General features: G+C 43.5%; 1 protein-coding gene across 4 annotated transcripts in view; it reads left to right on the top strand.

The window, feature by feature from the left end:
• The window catches only part of XPNPEP3 (X-prolyl aminopeptidase 3), a 287901-nt gene that overhangs the window by 253950 nt on the left and 15139 nt on the right, over positions 1-18812 (top strand). Inside the window, exon 10 of one of the 4 annotated variants that reach the window (XR_013262366.1) lies at positions 16252-16474. The exons of 2 other annotated variants lie outside the window; for them this stretch is intronic. Coding sequence is in view for 1 of the 2 variants with exons in the window: in XM_077452548.1 (XP_077308674.1) it covers positions 16252-16418 (167 nt within the window). In the remaining variant the exon portion in view is untranslated. Of the gene's footprint in view, positions 1-16251; positions 18313-18812 lie in introns of those variants that run through there. One more of the 4 variants, XM_077452548.1, reaches the window with a different exon arrangement.

Here is an 18812-nt window from a genome sequence, read left to right as displayed (position 1 = left end):
CTCAGAGTTGGAGGAGGATTTGGCGATCACCATGCAGACCCTTCAGGAATTTGGGTGGCTGTTGAACCTAATGCGAGGCAGTACCATATGCCCAGTTCCACACCAGAGTTCTGCAGAAAGAGATTTTGACAAAATTGGACAAATCTCCATTATCCCTGGATCGACAGACGGAGGAATCCAAGTTGTCAATCAATCTGCTTGAACTGAGAGTGATCAGGCTATGCCTCTACACATGATAGTTGAGACTGCGAGGGCATCCGATCAGGATCCAGTCAGACAACGCCACGGCTGTGGCTTACGTCAATTACCAAGGAGGAACAAGAAGCTTGGCCACCGCACGGGAGGTTGCTCACATACTTCAGTGGGCAGCGACATGTACCGGCCCTGTCGGCCATTTACATCCCTGGAGTGGAGAACTGGCAGGCGGAATATCTAAGTCGCCAGATGCTAGACCCAAGAGACTGGGCATTGCATCCAGTGGTGTTCAGGCTACTGTGCCTGCGGTGGGGCACGCCAGATGTGGATCTTCTGGCCTCCTATCTGAAGGTGCCGAGATTCTTGTCCAGGACAAGAGATCTGTGGGCAGACGAGTCAGGCGCGCTGGTGGCTCCGTGGGTTCAGTACCAGCTGATCTATGCCTTTCCTCCGCTGAAGATCCGCAGAGTAGAGGCCAAGGGGATCCCAGTAATACTGATTGCCCCATATTGCCCCATATTGGCCCCAGCGTCCCTGGTACGCAGACCTACCCGGTGGCAGACGCTCCCTAGCGACTGCTGTTGCGAGAAGACCTTCTGTCTCAAGGTCCAATTCTCCATCCTTTACCATCGCTGGTTTTAACGGCACGGCTATTGAGAGCCAGGTGTTGAGGAACTGGGGTTTTTCGGACTTGGTGATCCCAACCATGCTGAGAGCACAGAAATCTTCTTCCCAGAAGATATATCATCGTACCTGGAAGGCCTACATCTCCATGTGTGAGGAGAAAGGATGGCATCTGCGCTCCTTTTCTATATCCAGGGTCCTGCTGTTTCTTCAGCAGGAGTAGACCAGAAACTGGCTTTGAGCACCATTAAGGGACACATTTCAGCTTTGGCTATCTTTTTTCAGCGACCCCTGGCGTCTCACTCTCTAGTGAGCACTTTTGTTCAAGGGGAGCGGCATGTAGTTCCTCCGGTGCATCCACCGCTACCCCTGTGGGATCTGAACATGGTGTTATGGGTGCTGCAAAAACCGCCATTTGAAAATATCAGAGAGATCCCTCTGTTGACTCTTTCCCAGAAAGTGGTCTTTTTAGTGGCCATTAAATCGGCCAGGGAGATTTTGGAACTGGCGGCCTTGTCCTGCAAGTCAACCTATCTGGTTATCCACAAGGATAAGGTGGTGTTGCGTCCGCAACCTTCTTTTCTGCTAAAGGTGGTCTAGGCGTTTCACATCAATGAGGACATTGTGTTACCATCTCTGTGTCCTAAGCCGACACATCCTAAGGAGGTGGCCCTTCATTCCCTGGACGTGGTTCGGGCTCTGAGGGTGTATTTGTCTGCCTCGGCTCCCTTCCGGAAGTCAGACTCACTGTTTTTTTCGGTGGCTGGTCCAAAGAAAGGCATGGCGGTCTCGTCAGCCACCATTTCCAGGTGGATCAGGCAAATTGTAGTACAAGCCTACGCCTTCAAGGGGCAGGTAACCCCCTTTCCAGTCATGGCCCACTCCACGAGGGCAATCGGAACGTCTTGTGCCTTTCCGACATCAAGCATCTGTCACTCAAGTGTGTAAAGCGGCGACCTGGTCCTCTGTTCACACTTTTACAAAGTTCTACAAGGTAGAAGTCAGTGCATCGGCTGATGCCTGTTTTGGCCGCAAAGTTTTTCAGGCGGCTGTATAGTTGCAATTGTATATGCAATTTTTTTCCTTTTTTCCTGTTTTTTGGGTAAAAACGCAGTACCTTTAAGTTAACTGTTGCATTTGTTCCGCAGTTTTGGTTCAGTTTGGGGGTAGTGCCTCTCTGTTGAGGAACACTGTGTTTGTGGTGTTTTTTTTCCCACACACTGTCGTTTTTGTGGGTAAAGTTATTCTAGTTCCTACTTACCATGGTGGATAAAGTTTTTATGCTGTTTTCTCTCCCTCTCATTTTGGCACTGCTTGGGGATGTCCCAATGGCTAAGAGAGGAGCTGTGCCAGTCGGTGAATATAAGAGAAAATAGGATTTTTTGTAAAATCCTTTTCTCTGTAATTCACCGACTGACACAACATACGCCCCTCCTATTTTTCTTTACGTTATACTGCTTGTTGACGTACTGAGGGCTGCATGGCAGGCTGGGGGGGTTGTTACCTAAGGGACCGCCCCCTGGGTGGAACTAAATGTTCTGTGTTTTTCATAACATGTTATGCCTAGTCTTCTCCTAAAGGTGGTGTAACAACCCAATGGCTAAGAGAGGAGCTGTGTCAGTCAGTGAATTACAGAGAAAAGGATTTTACGGTGAGTAGAAAAAATCCTATTTTTTCAGGCGTACTACTTGAGTCGCCAACAATTATTTCTGGGAGAATGATCTCTTCACCCCAACATTTTCCTTGCGATGTGTCAGAAGATGGGGTATTCCGGACATGAACCTATTTGCGTCCTGATTCATTAACAAAGTCGACAACTTTATGTTGAGTTCAAGGGGTCTGCTAGCAGGCGGAACAGACGCATTTGTTTTCCCGTGGGATCAGTTTTCACTGATCTATTGTCAGAAACCATGAATCAGACTGAGACAGAAGTATAATTAAATCACACTTGTTTATTAAATAAAAAGGTAAATGGAGTAAGCGTATTCAAAGCATAGCCAGAGTCCAGTAACCGGATCGAATAGTCGGCCAGGCCAGCGTTCAATAACCAGATTGGGTAATCAGCCAGGCCAGAAGTCAGGGATCCAAGTGGAGGAACAGCTAGCAGCATAAGGATCCAGAAGGGATGTCAGCCAGCCAGTCTTTAAACAAGTACGCAGGAGATGGTTTCTTGTGTGGATCCAGGGGTTGGCACCCCAGGAAATATGTCATAGGCAGGATTCCTGATGTCCTGCATATGGGATCTGAAATCTGGCCTTGACTTCTATCAAGAGCCAGATCCCGGCCTTGTCATTGTTTTTTCCTATGGCCTCTTGCTTCCCACTCTTGGTGCATAACTTATTCAGGGGATAACACGGTTTATTCCCCCTATTATGGCACCTCTAAATCCTTGGGATTTAAAATTGGTCTTATCGGCTTTGCTGAATCAGCCGTTTGAATTGTTACGAGAAATTTCCTTGATTCTTTGACAAGAAGGATAATCTTTTCTGGTTGCCATTGCTTCTGCTGGAAGAGTATCGGAACTAGCGGCTCTGTCTTGTAAAAGCCATATTTCTTCAGGCATAAGGATGAGGTGGTTTTATGTCCTCATCCTGAATTCCTACCAAAAGTGGTAACATGTTTTCATTTAAACCAAGATATTCTTCCTTCTTACTCCCCAGAGCCTTAATCTAGGGAAGAGAAGGCACTACATTCTCTCGATGTAGTAAGAGCGATCAGAGTCTATTTAAAGGCGACCGCTCAGGTTCGCAAAACACAGGTTTTGTTTGTACTGCCAGAGGGTCCAAGATGTGGACAGGCAGTATCAAGATCCACTATTTTCCAAATGGATTTGTCAAGTGATTATTCAAGCTTCAGCTTAAAGAAGAAAATTCTTCCTTCTCATATTAAGAGCACACTCATCCAGGGCAATTAGTGTTCCTCTTGGGTGGTGCATCATCAGGCCTCTATGGCTCAGATCTGTAAGACCGCGACTTGGTCTTAGGTTCATATGTTTATCAGATTTTATCAAATCGATATTAACCACCTCGCGCCCGCCCTATAGCCGAATGACGGCCATAGAGCAGGCGCGTTCGTCTGGGAGGCGGTCCCTGGACATCGCGGAAGTTATGTGTTCGCCGTGTCCCCCGGGGACAGGCAAACACAGATCGCTGTAAACGCCCAATCACAGCGACCGTTTACAGCGTGATCGGCGTGTCCAATGGGAGATGATCTCGTATGTAAACATATGAGATCATCTCTCAGCGCCGCTATCCCTCCTCACACAGACAGTGTGAGAGGGGAGAGATGAACGGCTGCAGCGACAGCCGTTCTGCCTGGAGTTGATTAAAAAAAAGTAAAAAAAAAGTGCCATCCTCCCCCAGCAGTGCCATCCTCCCCCAGCAGTGCCATCCTCCCCCAGCAGTGCCATCCGCCCCAGTGCCATCTGCCCCAGTGCCATCCACCCCAGTGCCATCCACCCCAGTGCTACCTGCCCCCAGTGCCATCCACCCCAGTGCTACCTGCCTCCAGTGCCACCTGTTGTCAGTGCCATTTGTCCCCAGTGCCATCTGTCATCAGTGCCACGTATAAGTGCCATCTGTCATCAGTGCCACGTGTCATCAGTGCCACATAGTGCCATCTGCCATCTGTCATCAGTGCCACGTATCAGTGCCACCTGTCAGTGTCACGTGCCATCTGTTGTCAGTGTCACGTGTCATCAATGCCACTTATCAGTGCCATCTGTCATCAGTGTCACGCGTCATCGGTGCCATGTATTAGTGCCACCTGTCATCGGTGGCACGTATTAGTGCCACGTATTAGTGCCATCTGTCATCAGTGCCACGTATTATTGCCACGTGTCTTCAGTTAAAAAATGACAACATCAAAAAGCTCACTATGCCTCTTACTAAATACTTTGGAATGTCTACTTTCCAAAAGGGGGTCATTTGGGGGGTATTTGTACTTTCCTGACTTGTTCGGGTCACAAGAAGCGAGATAGGCCACCAGTACATCAGATGTGATCAATTTTGTGCGATTCGCACCACAGCTTGTAAACTCTCTAACTTTCACAAAGACCAAATAATATCCACTAATTTGGGTTATTTTTACCAAAGATATGTAGCAGTATAAATTGTGGCCAAAATGTATGAAGAAAAATTAATAATTTGCATAATTCTGTCACAGAAACAAAGAAATATGCGTTTTTTTTCTAAATTTTCGGTCTTTTTTCATTTATAGCGCAAAAAATAAAAACCCCAGAGGTGATCAAATACCACCAAAAGAAAGCTGTATTTGTGGGAAAAAAAAGACAAAAAATTCATTTGGGTACAGTGTTGCATGACTGAGTAATTGTCATTCAAAGTGTGAGAGCACCGAAAGCTGAAAATTGGTCTGGGCAGGAAGGGTGTTTAAGTGCCCAGTAAGCAAGTGGTTAAAGGTCATGAGGATATTGCCTTTGGGCACAGTATACTGCAGGCTGCAGTATGAGTCCTCTGGTCTCCTGTTTTTTGTTCTGTTTCCCCCTCCTTCAGTTGCCATTGCTATGGGACATCCCACATAGTAATTACTATGGCTCTGTGTCCCCTGATGTAAGAAAATAAAATAGGATTTTTATAACAGTTTACTTGTAAAATCCTTTTCTATGATGTACATCAGGGGACACAGAGGTCCCTCCCTTCTTTGGAATACACTTGTATTGCAAAACTGAGGACTCCCAGTAATGGGAGGGGTTATATAGGGAGTACACTTCTTGCCTTATGGCGTGCCAGTGTCCATCACCTGTCGGTCTGACATAACCCATATAGTAATTACTATGGCTCTGTGTCCCCTGATGTACATCAAAGAAAAGGATTTTACAGGTAAGCTGCCCACTTTCTCGTCACAGGCTGTGATTGACAGCAGTGGGAGCCAATGGTTCCCACTGCTGCCTCCATGTCCATTCAAGGAAGAGAGAGAGGAGATAGATGCTGCTCTCAGACACACTGTATCCAGATCGGGTTCAGGTAAGTATTTAGCTGGGGCAGGCCACAGAAGGTTTTAGTCAATACTGTTCACCTCAGCCATCACACATATGAGCTCTCAAGTACTGAACTCAGAAATTTGTATCAGGGATGAGAAAGAGCCAATGAGGCGGTTTGAATCAGAGAAATAACCTTCTGGGAGTATTCCAGTCAGGCTTTACGAGGTACCTAAATGGCCTACATCTATGACAGGGGTGTCCAAACTTTTTTCAAAGAGGGCCAGATTTGATGAAGTGAACATGTGTGAGGGCCGACCATTTTGCCTGACATTCTTTGAACCATTAAAACTTGGTCGAATTCGGTCATTCGAGCACTAATACACTGCCCAACAAGAATTCTCTTGCCTTTGTCGTGCTCATTCCCAGACACACAGACAAATGCTCTTCTCTAGGGGTACCGTTAATTCTTAATGGTACCCCACACATTGGAAAACATGGGGTGCCTTTGGTGCAGTGCAATTTGAAAAAAAAAAAAAAGCTCAGGGACTTCTTTCCCTGCATTTTTGTGGGTAGGGAAGCCCATTGAAATGGAGCACGCAGCACGCAGCCACACAGATGTGAACCAAGGGCTTGTTGGAGGGGCAGTAAAACCACATGGTTAAGCTGTTGTTACCACCCCAACTTCTCCCTCTTTAGCTGCAGAGGGAGCGGCTGGGGGTGTACACATGCTGTGGCTGCAGCTGGAGGTATACCCAGGGTGAATGGGCCTGCACTGCAACTACCCCGCAACTGTGTGGATTGCACAGTTGCGGTATAGTGATGCTGCATTTACAGGCCTAAAACAGGTGATGAGGCCTCTTTACCGCCTTTCAAATGCCTCTGAAAAGCAATCTGTGTATGGATTGCTTTTCAGAGGAGCAGCAGTCCTGGCTGCTATCATACACAAGCCCTACAAAAGCAGTTCTGATGGTACAAGAATGGGGGGGGGGGGGGGTCTGGATTAAAAGTAACACACACACACACACACACACACACACACACACACACACACACACACACACACACACACACACACGTATACACATACATACAGACACATGCACAAACATACAGACACAAGCATACATACATGCAGACACATGCACACACACACATACAGACACATGCATACACATACCTAAAGACATACATACAGACACATGCACCTTACATACGTGCAGACATACATACAGACACATGCACCTTACATACATACAGACGTACATACATACACATACATACATGCACACACATACAGACACATGCACACACACACATACAGCAACATACACACACATACATACAGACACATGCACATACATACAGAAACATGCACAGACATACAGACACATGCATACACATACATACATGCACACACATACAGACACATGCACGCGTACACACATACATACAGACACATGCACAGACATACATGCAAACACATACATACACACACATACAGACACATACATACACACACACATACAGACACATGCATACACACACACACATACAGACACATGCATACACACACACATACAGACACATGCATACACACACACACATACAGACACATGCATACACACACATACAGACACATGCATACACACACATACAGACACATGCATACACACACATACAGACACATGTACATACAGACATACATACAGACACATGCGCACACACAGACACATGAATAAAGCCCTTTTAAAACAAATCTAGCTTGTAGCACAGTACTCTGCCTTTCCAGCTTCCTCATTCAGCCGTGTACTGCACTGTAGGGGGTAGCAGAGAGCACATCACACTTCCCTACACTTTTCTTTCATTTTTGAAGCCGACGGAGCTTCTCACAGTGCCAGGGATTGGGCTCATCTGACAGCCCTGACCCCGCGGCACACCAGGCGGGCCGCTCAAAACCGAACCGCGGGCCGGACTTTGGACATGCCTGATCTATGACAAGGGCATTATTCAACTTTACTTCCTCCAGATTAAAGTGCATGTTAAAAGCCACTGTTTCCCCCTGGCTATCAGCAGTCTCCTCATATACAACATATGTGGAAAACAATAGAAGCTTGCAATAGTGTGATAACGTTTAAAACAGGTTTAAAACAACTGAAAATCCATATAGATTTACAATCACATTTTGCATAATAAAAACACGCCTTGGTAAGCTTATAGACGAAGGGGTGATGACATTACCTGAAGATCGAATCTCCAGCTCCAAATTCCGGCGTACACTCCGTCCTAAGCCTGTGCTGCAAGAGTCCTTGCTTACTTCCTCTCAGCCGATCAAGCTCATCCTACCGGTTTCGTCACAGTCTCGTGACTTCCTCTGGAAATTGTGATTGGCTGACATACTTCCCATATCTCTTAGCTCATAATTATAATTCGTTTGTGGCAAATTTCCTAATAGATATCTTGTGTTGACACAATCTAGCTTATAAGCTGCCAGTTTCTTATGACCGGCATATATTTATTAAATTGTGACACCTAGCTGGTAAATATCTGCTGCTCGTATGGTGAAAATACTAACATTTGGTCTCTAGTGGACAGTTTTATATTCCCATAAGCAAGCATGTTCAACCATAGTTCCAAGTGACCCCTAGTGGTAATTCATGTGTAATGCATTGAAAATCTCAATTGTTCTTATGCCCACATGAAACTGAATTGCAGACAAATATTTTGTAATAGTGTGTTAACCAATAATTATATTATTATGGTGATCTTGTGTGTATAGTGGTGATGCATATGGTTACCATCAGTGCGACAATGACCCCATATCACCCAGCCGCACACCTAGAGTACATGGAATAGCTTGTTACATATACAGTATCTCACAAAAGTAAGTACACCCCTCACATTTTTGTAAATATTTTATTATATCCTTTCATGTGACAACACTGAAGGAATGACACTTTGCTACAATGTAAAGTAGTGAGTGTACAGCTTGTATAACAGTGGAAATTTGTTGTCCCCCAAAATAGCTCAACACACAGCCATTAATGTCTAAACCGCTGGCAAGAAAAGTGAGTACACCCCTAATTGAAAATGTCCAAATTGGGCCCAAAGTGTCAATATTTTGTGTGGCCACCATTATTTTCCAGCACTGCTTTAACCCTCTTGGGCATAGAGTTCACCAGAGCTTCACAGGTTGCCACTGAATTCCTCTTCCACTCCTCCATGACAACAACATCAAGGAGCTGGTGATGTTAGAGACCTTGTGCTCCCCCACCTTCTGTTTGAGGATGCCCCACTGATGATCAATAGGGTCTCGGTCTAGAGACATCCATGGCCAGTCCATCACCTTCACAGTCAGCTTCTTTAGCAAGGCAGGGGTCGTCTTGGAGGTGTGTTTGGGTTCATTATCTTGTTGGAATACTGCACTGCTGCCCAGTCTCCAAAGGAAGGGGATCATGCTCTGATTCAGTATGTCCCAGTACAAGTTGACATTCATGGTTCCCTCAATGAACTGTAGCTCCCCAGTGCCAGCAGCACTTATGCAGCCCCAGACCATGACACTCCCACCACCATGCTTGACTATAGGCAGGACACACTTGTCTTTGTACATCTCACCTGGTTGCCGCCACACACGCTTGACACCATCTGAACCAATCAAAAGAAGAAAAAGGGGGGGTTGGCGCTGGTCTATGTGAAAAAAAATTTGTATATCCAACAGGGGATAGGAGAACCCTGATTATAATAAGTATATTAATAATTTATATATTTTGTGTAAAGTGATATGTGCTACCACATATTAAACATCAGAAAGTAATAGAAAGTGACATATGCTAGCAGAAAAATTAAGAATAATAAATCATCCAATGCTAGTAGAAAAAGCCATCAACCAGCTTAAGTGAGACTTTCATCTATCAGCTGTCAGTTATGGTTAAGTGAGAAAATAACATGTGCTGACAAAAATAAAAATCAAAACTTGATATAAAGTGACTTGTGCTACCAGAAAAGGCATAAACTGATGCAAATAATGATATCAGCTATAACTAATGGTATCCGCTATAAGCCCTTGTACATACGGTCGGACATTCCGATTGAAAATGTTTGATCGGACCATGTTGTCGGATAATCCGACCGTGTGTGGGCTCCATCGGACTGTTTCCGTTGGACTATCCGACCGACAAAGTTTTAGAGCTGGGCTATAAAATTTTCCGACAACATGATCCGATCGAACTTTGTGCCACACATGCTCAGATCAAATTCCTAGACCAAAGCTATTGGCTACTAGCCTGAACGTAGTCCCGTCGTAGTGAAATGTCATCACGTTACGAACGATCGGATTTTCGTGTGTTTGCAACACCAGTTTCAGACAAACTGTCCGGAATGTCCGACCGTGTGTACAAGGGCTAAGACTGATAATAATTAAACCAAACCATATAATGCCACAGTATATCCAATCCATAAATTTAAAAAATCATAAATTTCAATTTCATAAAAAATAGAAAATTTGAACTGTGCAAAAATCAATCAATGTCCATTAAAAAATCCCAAAAGTGGCACGTGCTTCATCCAGTGACAGTTTATCCACTTTCAGACCGGACCATTTTGCTGGTAAATGACCAGAGGTCTTTTTACACTTTGGCACTGCGCTGCTTTAACTGGTAATTGCGCGGTCATGCAATGTTGTACCCAAACGAAATTTGCGTCCTTTTCTTCCCACAAATAGAGCTTTCTTTTAAAGGTATTTGACTGACTCTGCGATTTTTATTTTTTGCGATATAAACGTAAAAAGACCGCAAATTTTGAAAAAAAATGATATTTTCTAATTTTTGTTATTAGAAAAATCCAATAAACTCAATTTTAGTCATACATTTAGGCCAAAATGTATTCAGCCACATGTCTTTGGTAAAAAAAAAAGTCAATAACTGTATATTTATTGGTTTGCGCAAAAGTTGTCACATCTACAAACTAAGGTACGTTTTCTGGAATTTACGCAGCTTTTAGTTTACGACTGCCTATCTCATTTCTTGAGGTGCTAAAATGGCAGGGCAGTACAAAACCCCCCCAAATGACCCCATTTTGGAAAGTAGACCCCCTAAGGAAATTGATAAGTGGCATGTTGAGCCCATTGAATATTTTATTTTTTTGCCTCAAGCGATTGAATAATGACAAAAAAAATTATATATTTTTTTTTTACACAAAGTTGTCACTAAATGATATATTGCTCACACATGCTATGGGCATATGTGAAATGACACCCCAAAATAAATTCTGCTGCTTCTCCTGAGTACGGGGATACCACATATGTGGGACTTTTTGGGAGCCTAGCTGCGTACGGGGCCCCGAAAACCAAGCACCGCCTTCAGGCTTTCTAAGGGCGTAAATTTTTGATTTCACTTCTCACTACCTATTACAGTTTTGAAGGCCATAAAATGCCAAGATGGCACAAAATCCCCACAAATGACCCCATTTTAGAAAGTAGACACCCCAAGCTATTTGCTGAGAGGCATGTTGAGTCCATGGAATATTTTATATTTTGCCACAAGTTGCGGGAAAATTACAAACTTTTTTATTTTTTTTCACAAAGTTGTCACTAAATGATATATTACTCACGCATGCCATGGGCATATGTGAAATGACACCCCAAAATAAATTCTGCTGCTTCTCCTGAGTACGGGGATACCACATATGTGGGACTTTTTGGGAGCCTAGCCGCGTACGGGGCCCCGAAAACCAAGCACCGCCTTCAGGCTTTCTAAGGGCGTTACAGTTTTGAAGGCCATAAAATGCCAAGATGGCACAAACCCCCCCCCAATGACCCCTTTTTGGAAAGTAGACACCCCTAAATTTAGGGGTACACTAGTGAGACTAGGTAATAAATGGCGGGTGCCCTGAAACTATAAAAAAAAACTAACCAACCAGCGTCACCTGTAACAGTTATATGGTGATCACTGGTGAAAGGGTTAACTAGGGGGCAATCAGGGGGCTTTATGCGGTAGTATATGGGGGTCCCTGGCGCTATAAAAAGCTGCGGCGAACCTAAATACCTACCTGCCTAACTAGCGTCACCTGTGACACTAATACAGCGATCAGAAAAACAATCGCTTATTAGGCTGGGTTCACACTGGAGCGATGCGGGAACGCCACGAATCCGCGGCGGGTTCCCGCATCGCATGATTATGAGCTATGAGAAAATGGTGGCGATCGCTGCTTTAAATAGTATGGGAAGTACATCAGCCAATCACAATACCCAGAGGAAGTCACGAGATTGTGACAAAACCAGTAGGAGGAGCTTGATCGGCTGACGAAGAAGTAAGCAAGGACTCTTGCAGCACAGGCTTGGGACGGGGTGTACGCCGGAATCCGGGGCTGCAGAATCGGTCCCCAGGTGATGTTATCACCCCTTTGTCTATAAGCATACCAGGGCGTGTTTTTATTAGGCAAAGTGTGAGTGTAAATCTATATGGATTTTAAGTTCCAATAAACCTGTTTTAAATGTTATCACACTATTGCACGCTTCTATTGTTTTCCACATGTATTATATATGAGGAGACTGCTGATAGCCAGGAGGAATCAGTGGCTTTTAATCTGCACTTTAATTTGGAGGTAGGAGTGATCCTTGTATCAGCATTTAAGCCAAAATTAGCCACCACAGGAAAGAGGAAACAAAGTAGGATTTTTCCAAGCTGATAATAATATTTATCACAGGCTTTTATATAAATCCCTTAAGGTGAGGGTACATCTGGTGGAGGGTGTGTGCACACTGGATGAAGATATCATCAACATCATCATTGTGTTTTCATATGGATTTTTGATATCATTAAGGATTGTTGTGCAATACACGGAGCAAGTGCACTTTATATATTTTTTTGGACACTTCACCCTTGTATCACAGGATACTACATTATTAAGGATCTTTGTGCAATAAACAGAGCACAAGCACTTTATTATATTATATTATTATTGTTTTTGGACATTTATTAATTACCTTTGTTTCACAGGATATATTTTCTGGTTATTTATGGCATTTGTGCTACACATGTATATTAGTTGTATAGCTATTTAAGCGCCACACATTTGATCAGTTTGCATTGTCACATCTGGGGTGGTGTGGGAAGTTTATTATTTATTTTTTATTTTATTTTTGTCAGAGCCCAAAAAAATAATCAATCCTAGTAAGGACATTGGTGTAAAATTTTAATTCTCTACCAACCGGGTGCGAGAGGCACCATAGGTCTAGGAAGTGTAGTGATTCCATGGTGGAGGCGAAAAGGGTGGGGGTGGAGGGATCGAGTCCTGACCTAAGAGGTTTAGGGGATGACCTGTCCTCTGATGGATGCATAACATCATTAAAATCTCTGCCAATCAAGTGGGGGAGATGGGTATTGTTGAGAAGCCAGGTGGAGCGCTCGCTGTAAAACTGTTTGGGGTTATTGGGGGTGTAGACGTTAGAGATTACTAATTCCTTGGATCCTAATTTAACATGTGCCGAGAGAAGATGCCCCTGAGCATCTGCGTTGGTGGATATGACAGTACATGGGAGATTTTTGTGAATCAGTAGGAGGACACCATCTTTCCGTCCTACTGCTTCCGCACCTAAGACCGTTCCTACCCAGAGTTTCTGCATGAGGTGGAAGTCAGAGGTCTAAAGGTGGGTTTCCTGGAGTAAGGCTATGTCAGTCTTGAGCCTTTTTAGGTGGCAAAGGATTTTCATCCTTTTATTTGGGGATCTGAGACCCTTTACGTTCCAAGAGACTACCTTCAGTCTGGAGGGTATAAGAAGGGGATATGTTTTGAGGTTGTATCTCTATCAACATATGAGTAGCGGCATGGGTGCAATATTATATACGGAGACGGAATAAAGTGTTTCTGTTGAGCCCATGGGGAGAGGCCGGCTCAAGTTGTGTAAAAGCCCTGGAAAGGGGGAAGGGGGGAGAGGGGTGTTAGGGGGAAAACCTGATAACAAAGCAAAATATAAAATTGAGCGAACTCCTCTTTTTTTCCGCATGGGTTCACTGTGTAAGTCAGCTCCCAATACAGGACCTCAGCAGAGAGGCCTATGAGTGCCCCTTTTAGTAAGATGGGATCATAAGGGTGCCTTGGGTCGCATAAGGGATGGAGTGCAGGAGATGGTACACAATGAAGACATGAGGGGAGGCGATGCATAAGAAGAACAACATTAAACTCATATAAAGTAATAAAGCATAACAGTTTGGATTGCTTATGATCAATCCTGAGAGTGAACCAAAGAGGTACCGTAGACGAATTCAGTATCCAGTATTGGAGGAAGAATAGAGATTTCCAACAGAACAGTCGATCGCAGAAATAGTAAAGTAGCGTGAGTGAATAGTAAGTAGTAGTGGGTGTGTCAGTGTCATACGACCTTAAGTTGTTGAGCAGCCGGGCCAAGGAGATTGTGTTTCATCTCAGCGAGGTGCGATTCAGTTGCTATGGTCCGGTGCCGAGGCTCTGAATCGCTTGGGTGAGTGTTTTGCGGGCTTCTTTGGTCCAGAGAACGGTGGAAGGGGGCAGACTTGGATGGCGCGTGCGGATGTGGATCAGCCTGTAGGGACCGAACAAAAGCCTCTGCTTCAGAAGGGTCCTGGAAGGATAGTTGGTGCCCCTTAGGAGACTTGAGGCGGAGGATAGCCGAGAACGCCAAAGTGAATTTGATCTCTTGCTTGTAAAGTTCTGAGCAGACCTGTTGAAAAGCTTTTCTTTTTTTTTTTAAACTTGAGTTGGCGTAATTGGCGAATATTAGGATTATAATGCCGTCAATCTGGAGAGAGGGAGATTGTCTGAATTTTTGAAGAATGAGGGCCTTATCGGTGTAATTCAGATATTTGGCAATGATAGGTCGGGGAGACTTGCACTCTGAGTTGAAGGACCCCATGCGGTGTGCCTGCTTCACTGTGTAGGGACCTGGAAGTCTCAGGGCCTCAGGGATGCGTTTGGCACAGAATTCTGAAAGGGCTGGTGTTGAAAGCGATTCAGGGACGCCTACAAATCGCAAGTTACTCCGTCTGGACCTATTTTCTAAATCATCCAATTTTTGGATAATATATTGGTTGGTTTTGTCCTGTGATTGTTCAGTAGCCTGCGCCTGATATAATTCATCTTCCACACCGGATAAGCAATGTTCCTGATCATTCAGTCTGGTGAAGTGTTCCCCTGAGCTTTGAGTTGTTTCATCCCTGCATTCACAGCTTTTTCCACATATGCAGAAATCATGGGGAGAGGAGGGCCGCCACCGCTTGGGCAATGTGGTCTGTGTTGCTGTCTCCCACAGACTGACAGGCTGGGTCAAGCGCGGATAGGGCCAGGGGAGCTGAGGCAAGATCAGCAGCCATTAGGGAGAAGGAGGCTTGAGCGGTGGATTGGGAGGCAGAGCAACCGCTTACCTCCATGTCTGCCGCGTGTAGTCCCGCCATTGGCTCCGTGTAGGCCCGAAGCCAGGGGCTCAATTTGTGGCCGATCTGTTGGGGCCGCGAGCATGTGGGACTTTTTTTTTTTTTTGAGGAATCGGCCTTGGGGGGGGCACCCAGAGATGGCAGGAGGGTATTCGGGGCAGCTCGTGCCGGCTTTTCAGGCCGATTTAAGGTGCTGCTGTGGGAGCTGAGCGGAGGCGCAGCTAGTCCATGCGGCGCCGGAACCGGAAGTTTTATTTGACTTTTGATTTTCACTTTAGGGGAGCAGTTTGGCAGCTCACAAGGTTTTACCCACTTTCGTTGTGGTGGGTTGACAGCTCCTTGATTTGAATAGGCTGTCTTAGTGCAACAGGCAATACCATGTGCCACAATGCTTGTTAACACAGGCAGTGCACTAGAACAACAAACTAAATGGGCCCTCAAAGACAAATTTTTTGCATAGACACTGCACAAATTGTTACACAGCCACGTAGCAACATAAACAAAATGCAACAAGAATAGGTCTAGATGCATTATATGTGGCTCCTTTGATTGTTACTGCATGAATGTGCTTGTACATAAAGTTGTCATGTAAGCTTGGTCCACATTGATGTGATTTGGCATGCAATTTGAATTTGCCAATTGCTGCCAATTTGTCAAGTCGCATGCCAAATTGGCCAATTTGCCAGCAATAGCAGTGTCTGAATCCGATTCCCAAAAGTAGTTTCTGTATTACTTTTGATAAACCCTCACAGATGTCTCTGAAATCATCCCGAAGTCGGGACTGACATGCGGGAATGAAATTGTGTGAGTTAAGCTGAACTCGCACGATTTCATTCCCGCAGTCAATGTGAACCTAGGCTAAAGGATGGAAATAGATCTGTATATCTGGCCTTGGCATTTATTTTTTTTGCAAGCATACAACATAATAAATACATCACTGAATGACTTTGTTTCCTAAATTCTGCTTTTAAAAGAAAAAACAAAACAAAAACAGATTAAGTTGAAAAAAGAAAAATGTCAGTAACAAGAAATTCAATTAAATATACAGTACATGTACAGTGAATTAACTCAGAAATATTTTTTTCATTTTAGGTATTTACATTCCTTTGAATGACACTGAGATTCCTGAAAAATACAGAGGTATAGGAATTCGCATTGAAGATGATGTAGTAATCACAGAAGGGGCTCCCATTATTCTCTCTGCTCAGTGTCCTAAAGAAATCTACGAAATACAACAAATTTGTGGGCAAGGCCGATGATACAAGTTATAAGATACAGAAGTTTAAACCAAACAAGAGTACAAACAAGAAAAACGGTATATGTATTTTAAACAGTAAAGACCCATACACACTATCAGTTTTTCTGATGAGTTTTTCCTTCAGATTTACCAAAACCATATAATATGAGGTCAAACCTTAGGAGTTTCAATTTGAATGCAATCAGACAGGCCCTTGCACTACATGGTTTTGGTAAACCTGGAGGAACAAATCAGCAGAAAATCTGATAGTGTGTATGGGGCATAACTCCTTTTTTGTTTAGAAAATTTTAACAAACTTTGTTACAAATGCCTACTTTTTGTTTTTCTGAAGAAACAGCAGTTTGTTCGTCTTTTTCCATGTGAATCTGTATGGAAGTGAATCAACCAGCTATTGCACCTGCAGGGTTTCAATGAGTAAAGTAGCAGGGTGTACATCCCTTTAGATGTGATTTCCCTGGGGGAGTATCATACAAAAATTATATTTTTGTTGCAGGGGATGCCCAAAATGTGACTTGTATCTTAGAGCCCACTTCTGGGAAAATTAGTAAGCCAATCACACAAGCAGGACATTTCTGGTGGGTGTATTCTACACTATTTGTGTACCGAACACCTCCAGGTTGCCATATTGCATTGCATTTCACAGACAATTACAGTGCTGCAGATTGAAAAGGAAAAATCATTTTTAACGACATTCAACTTCAGTATGACTTTTATTGCAGTTGCATACGCAATATTATTTTTGTCTTATTTGCCATTTTTTTCATGAAAGAAGAGTTACCCTTTAACATATTTGACATTCATTCAAAAAAGTGTTATAGTAAGAAACAAATTTTGGTAACATTGATTTTCTTCAATTTTATCTGAAAATAAATCACTGGATTAACATGACATACTAGATTGTCAATTTTTTAACTCATACCAGACCCTCTCTCAACAAATTTTTTTACACCAGTATGGTATGACCTCCTGTTACCTAACAAACTTTTTCAGTGCGATAACAAAAATGTACCTCTTAGTGTTGCAGTGCGCTAGCAGCCCATTTAAAATAAAATATCTGAAAAAACATCCTAATGTGCCTAAAATCACACATTACCTTTTTTTAATGCAACTCCCCATCATGTATGTTAGTGCGCTACAACACAGATGTGTTGCCTTAGTGCACTGGGGAATCATTCAAGATGAATAGCACTGCAATTTATGTTATTTATATTACCATGAATTGTGCTAACACACACAGCAATGAGTGCATTATCTCAACACAAAAGTGTGAAATTGGCCTAAATTTACCTAAAACAGGTATTCCACTGCAATAAAAGTTACATTTCTCTGTTCATTAAATCATACTATACTTTCCCTTAGTATATGAAATATACCTATTGGGAAAAAAAATGTAGACTGACATTGTTGACCACATTCTGAAAAGGCTAGTTGCCTAGCTGTGTCATCATTCTCTCCTGATAGCTTCTGACGAATCGGCCACTAGCCACAATACACATTGAGCCATTCATCTATTGGTGGTGTTTTATATTTTTTATGACTGGTCTGCCTAGAATGCCATCATGCTCCCTCACAACTAGTTTATACATAGGTGTATTTATATTTTCTGTTAAACGGTTGCTTTAGATATCATTTGTGACCTTGGTCCCAGATTGGGATCCTGTACTAGGACCTTTCTTTGTCTTTTATAATACCTATTTGCATATTTAATAAACGGAGGTGATAATGGATGGGAATAAGGGTGTGTTTTAGTAGTTTTAGGGTTCATGAGGTAGTCCTTTATGGAGTGTTGTTACATTCTTGTACTATAGTTCAATGTATTTTTGGGACAGTTTTTTTTCCTTTTTTTTATGTTTCATTGGTATGATAATAAAGCTTTTCATACTGTGATATCCCTTTATTGGTACAGATATTTCTGTTCACTTGATTTTTCTTCTTTTTCCTGTTGTCTGTTTATACATTACCTAGTCTGCATTTTCAATGGTGCTGGGACCCACTATTGTTATAGGGTCATCATCATCAGAGTCTTCCTCAGCTCCATCAAGTGCCATGTCCTCCACAATGTCCACAGGAAACTTTATGTCAATTCAGGTCTGGCTGTACTCAGCCACCTATGAATTCTGCCTGCAGCAGTTGTAAGCATGCTCTGGTGCCATCCCTTGAAGACACTGTACCTTCTCTGACTCTCCCTTTCCACCTGATCAGGCCAGTTCTTTGGGCCCTGTCACCACCTCTGACTTCCAAAATTCTACCTCTAAATCTAAAGTCCCAGAAATCTACTTCTGAAGACACTGTTTTTGAGGCATCAAAGTCTCCAGCAATCACCTCAGGTTTACAGAAGGTTGTGTCAGACCTTATTGATGTGGTACATCCTACCCTGCATCTGGAGGATCAGCCT

Source organism: Lithobates pipiens, unplaced genomic scaffold, assembly GCF_037356315.1.
Source record: "Lithobates pipiens isolate NorthernLeopardFrog02 unplaced genomic scaffold, aLitPip1_a1.2 Scaffold_23, whole genome shotgun sequence".
Classification (NCBI taxonomy): Eukaryota; Metazoa; Chordata; class Amphibia; order Anura; family Ranidae; genus Lithobates; species Lithobates pipiens.
This window is presented reverse-complemented; position numbering and strand designations above follow the sequence as displayed.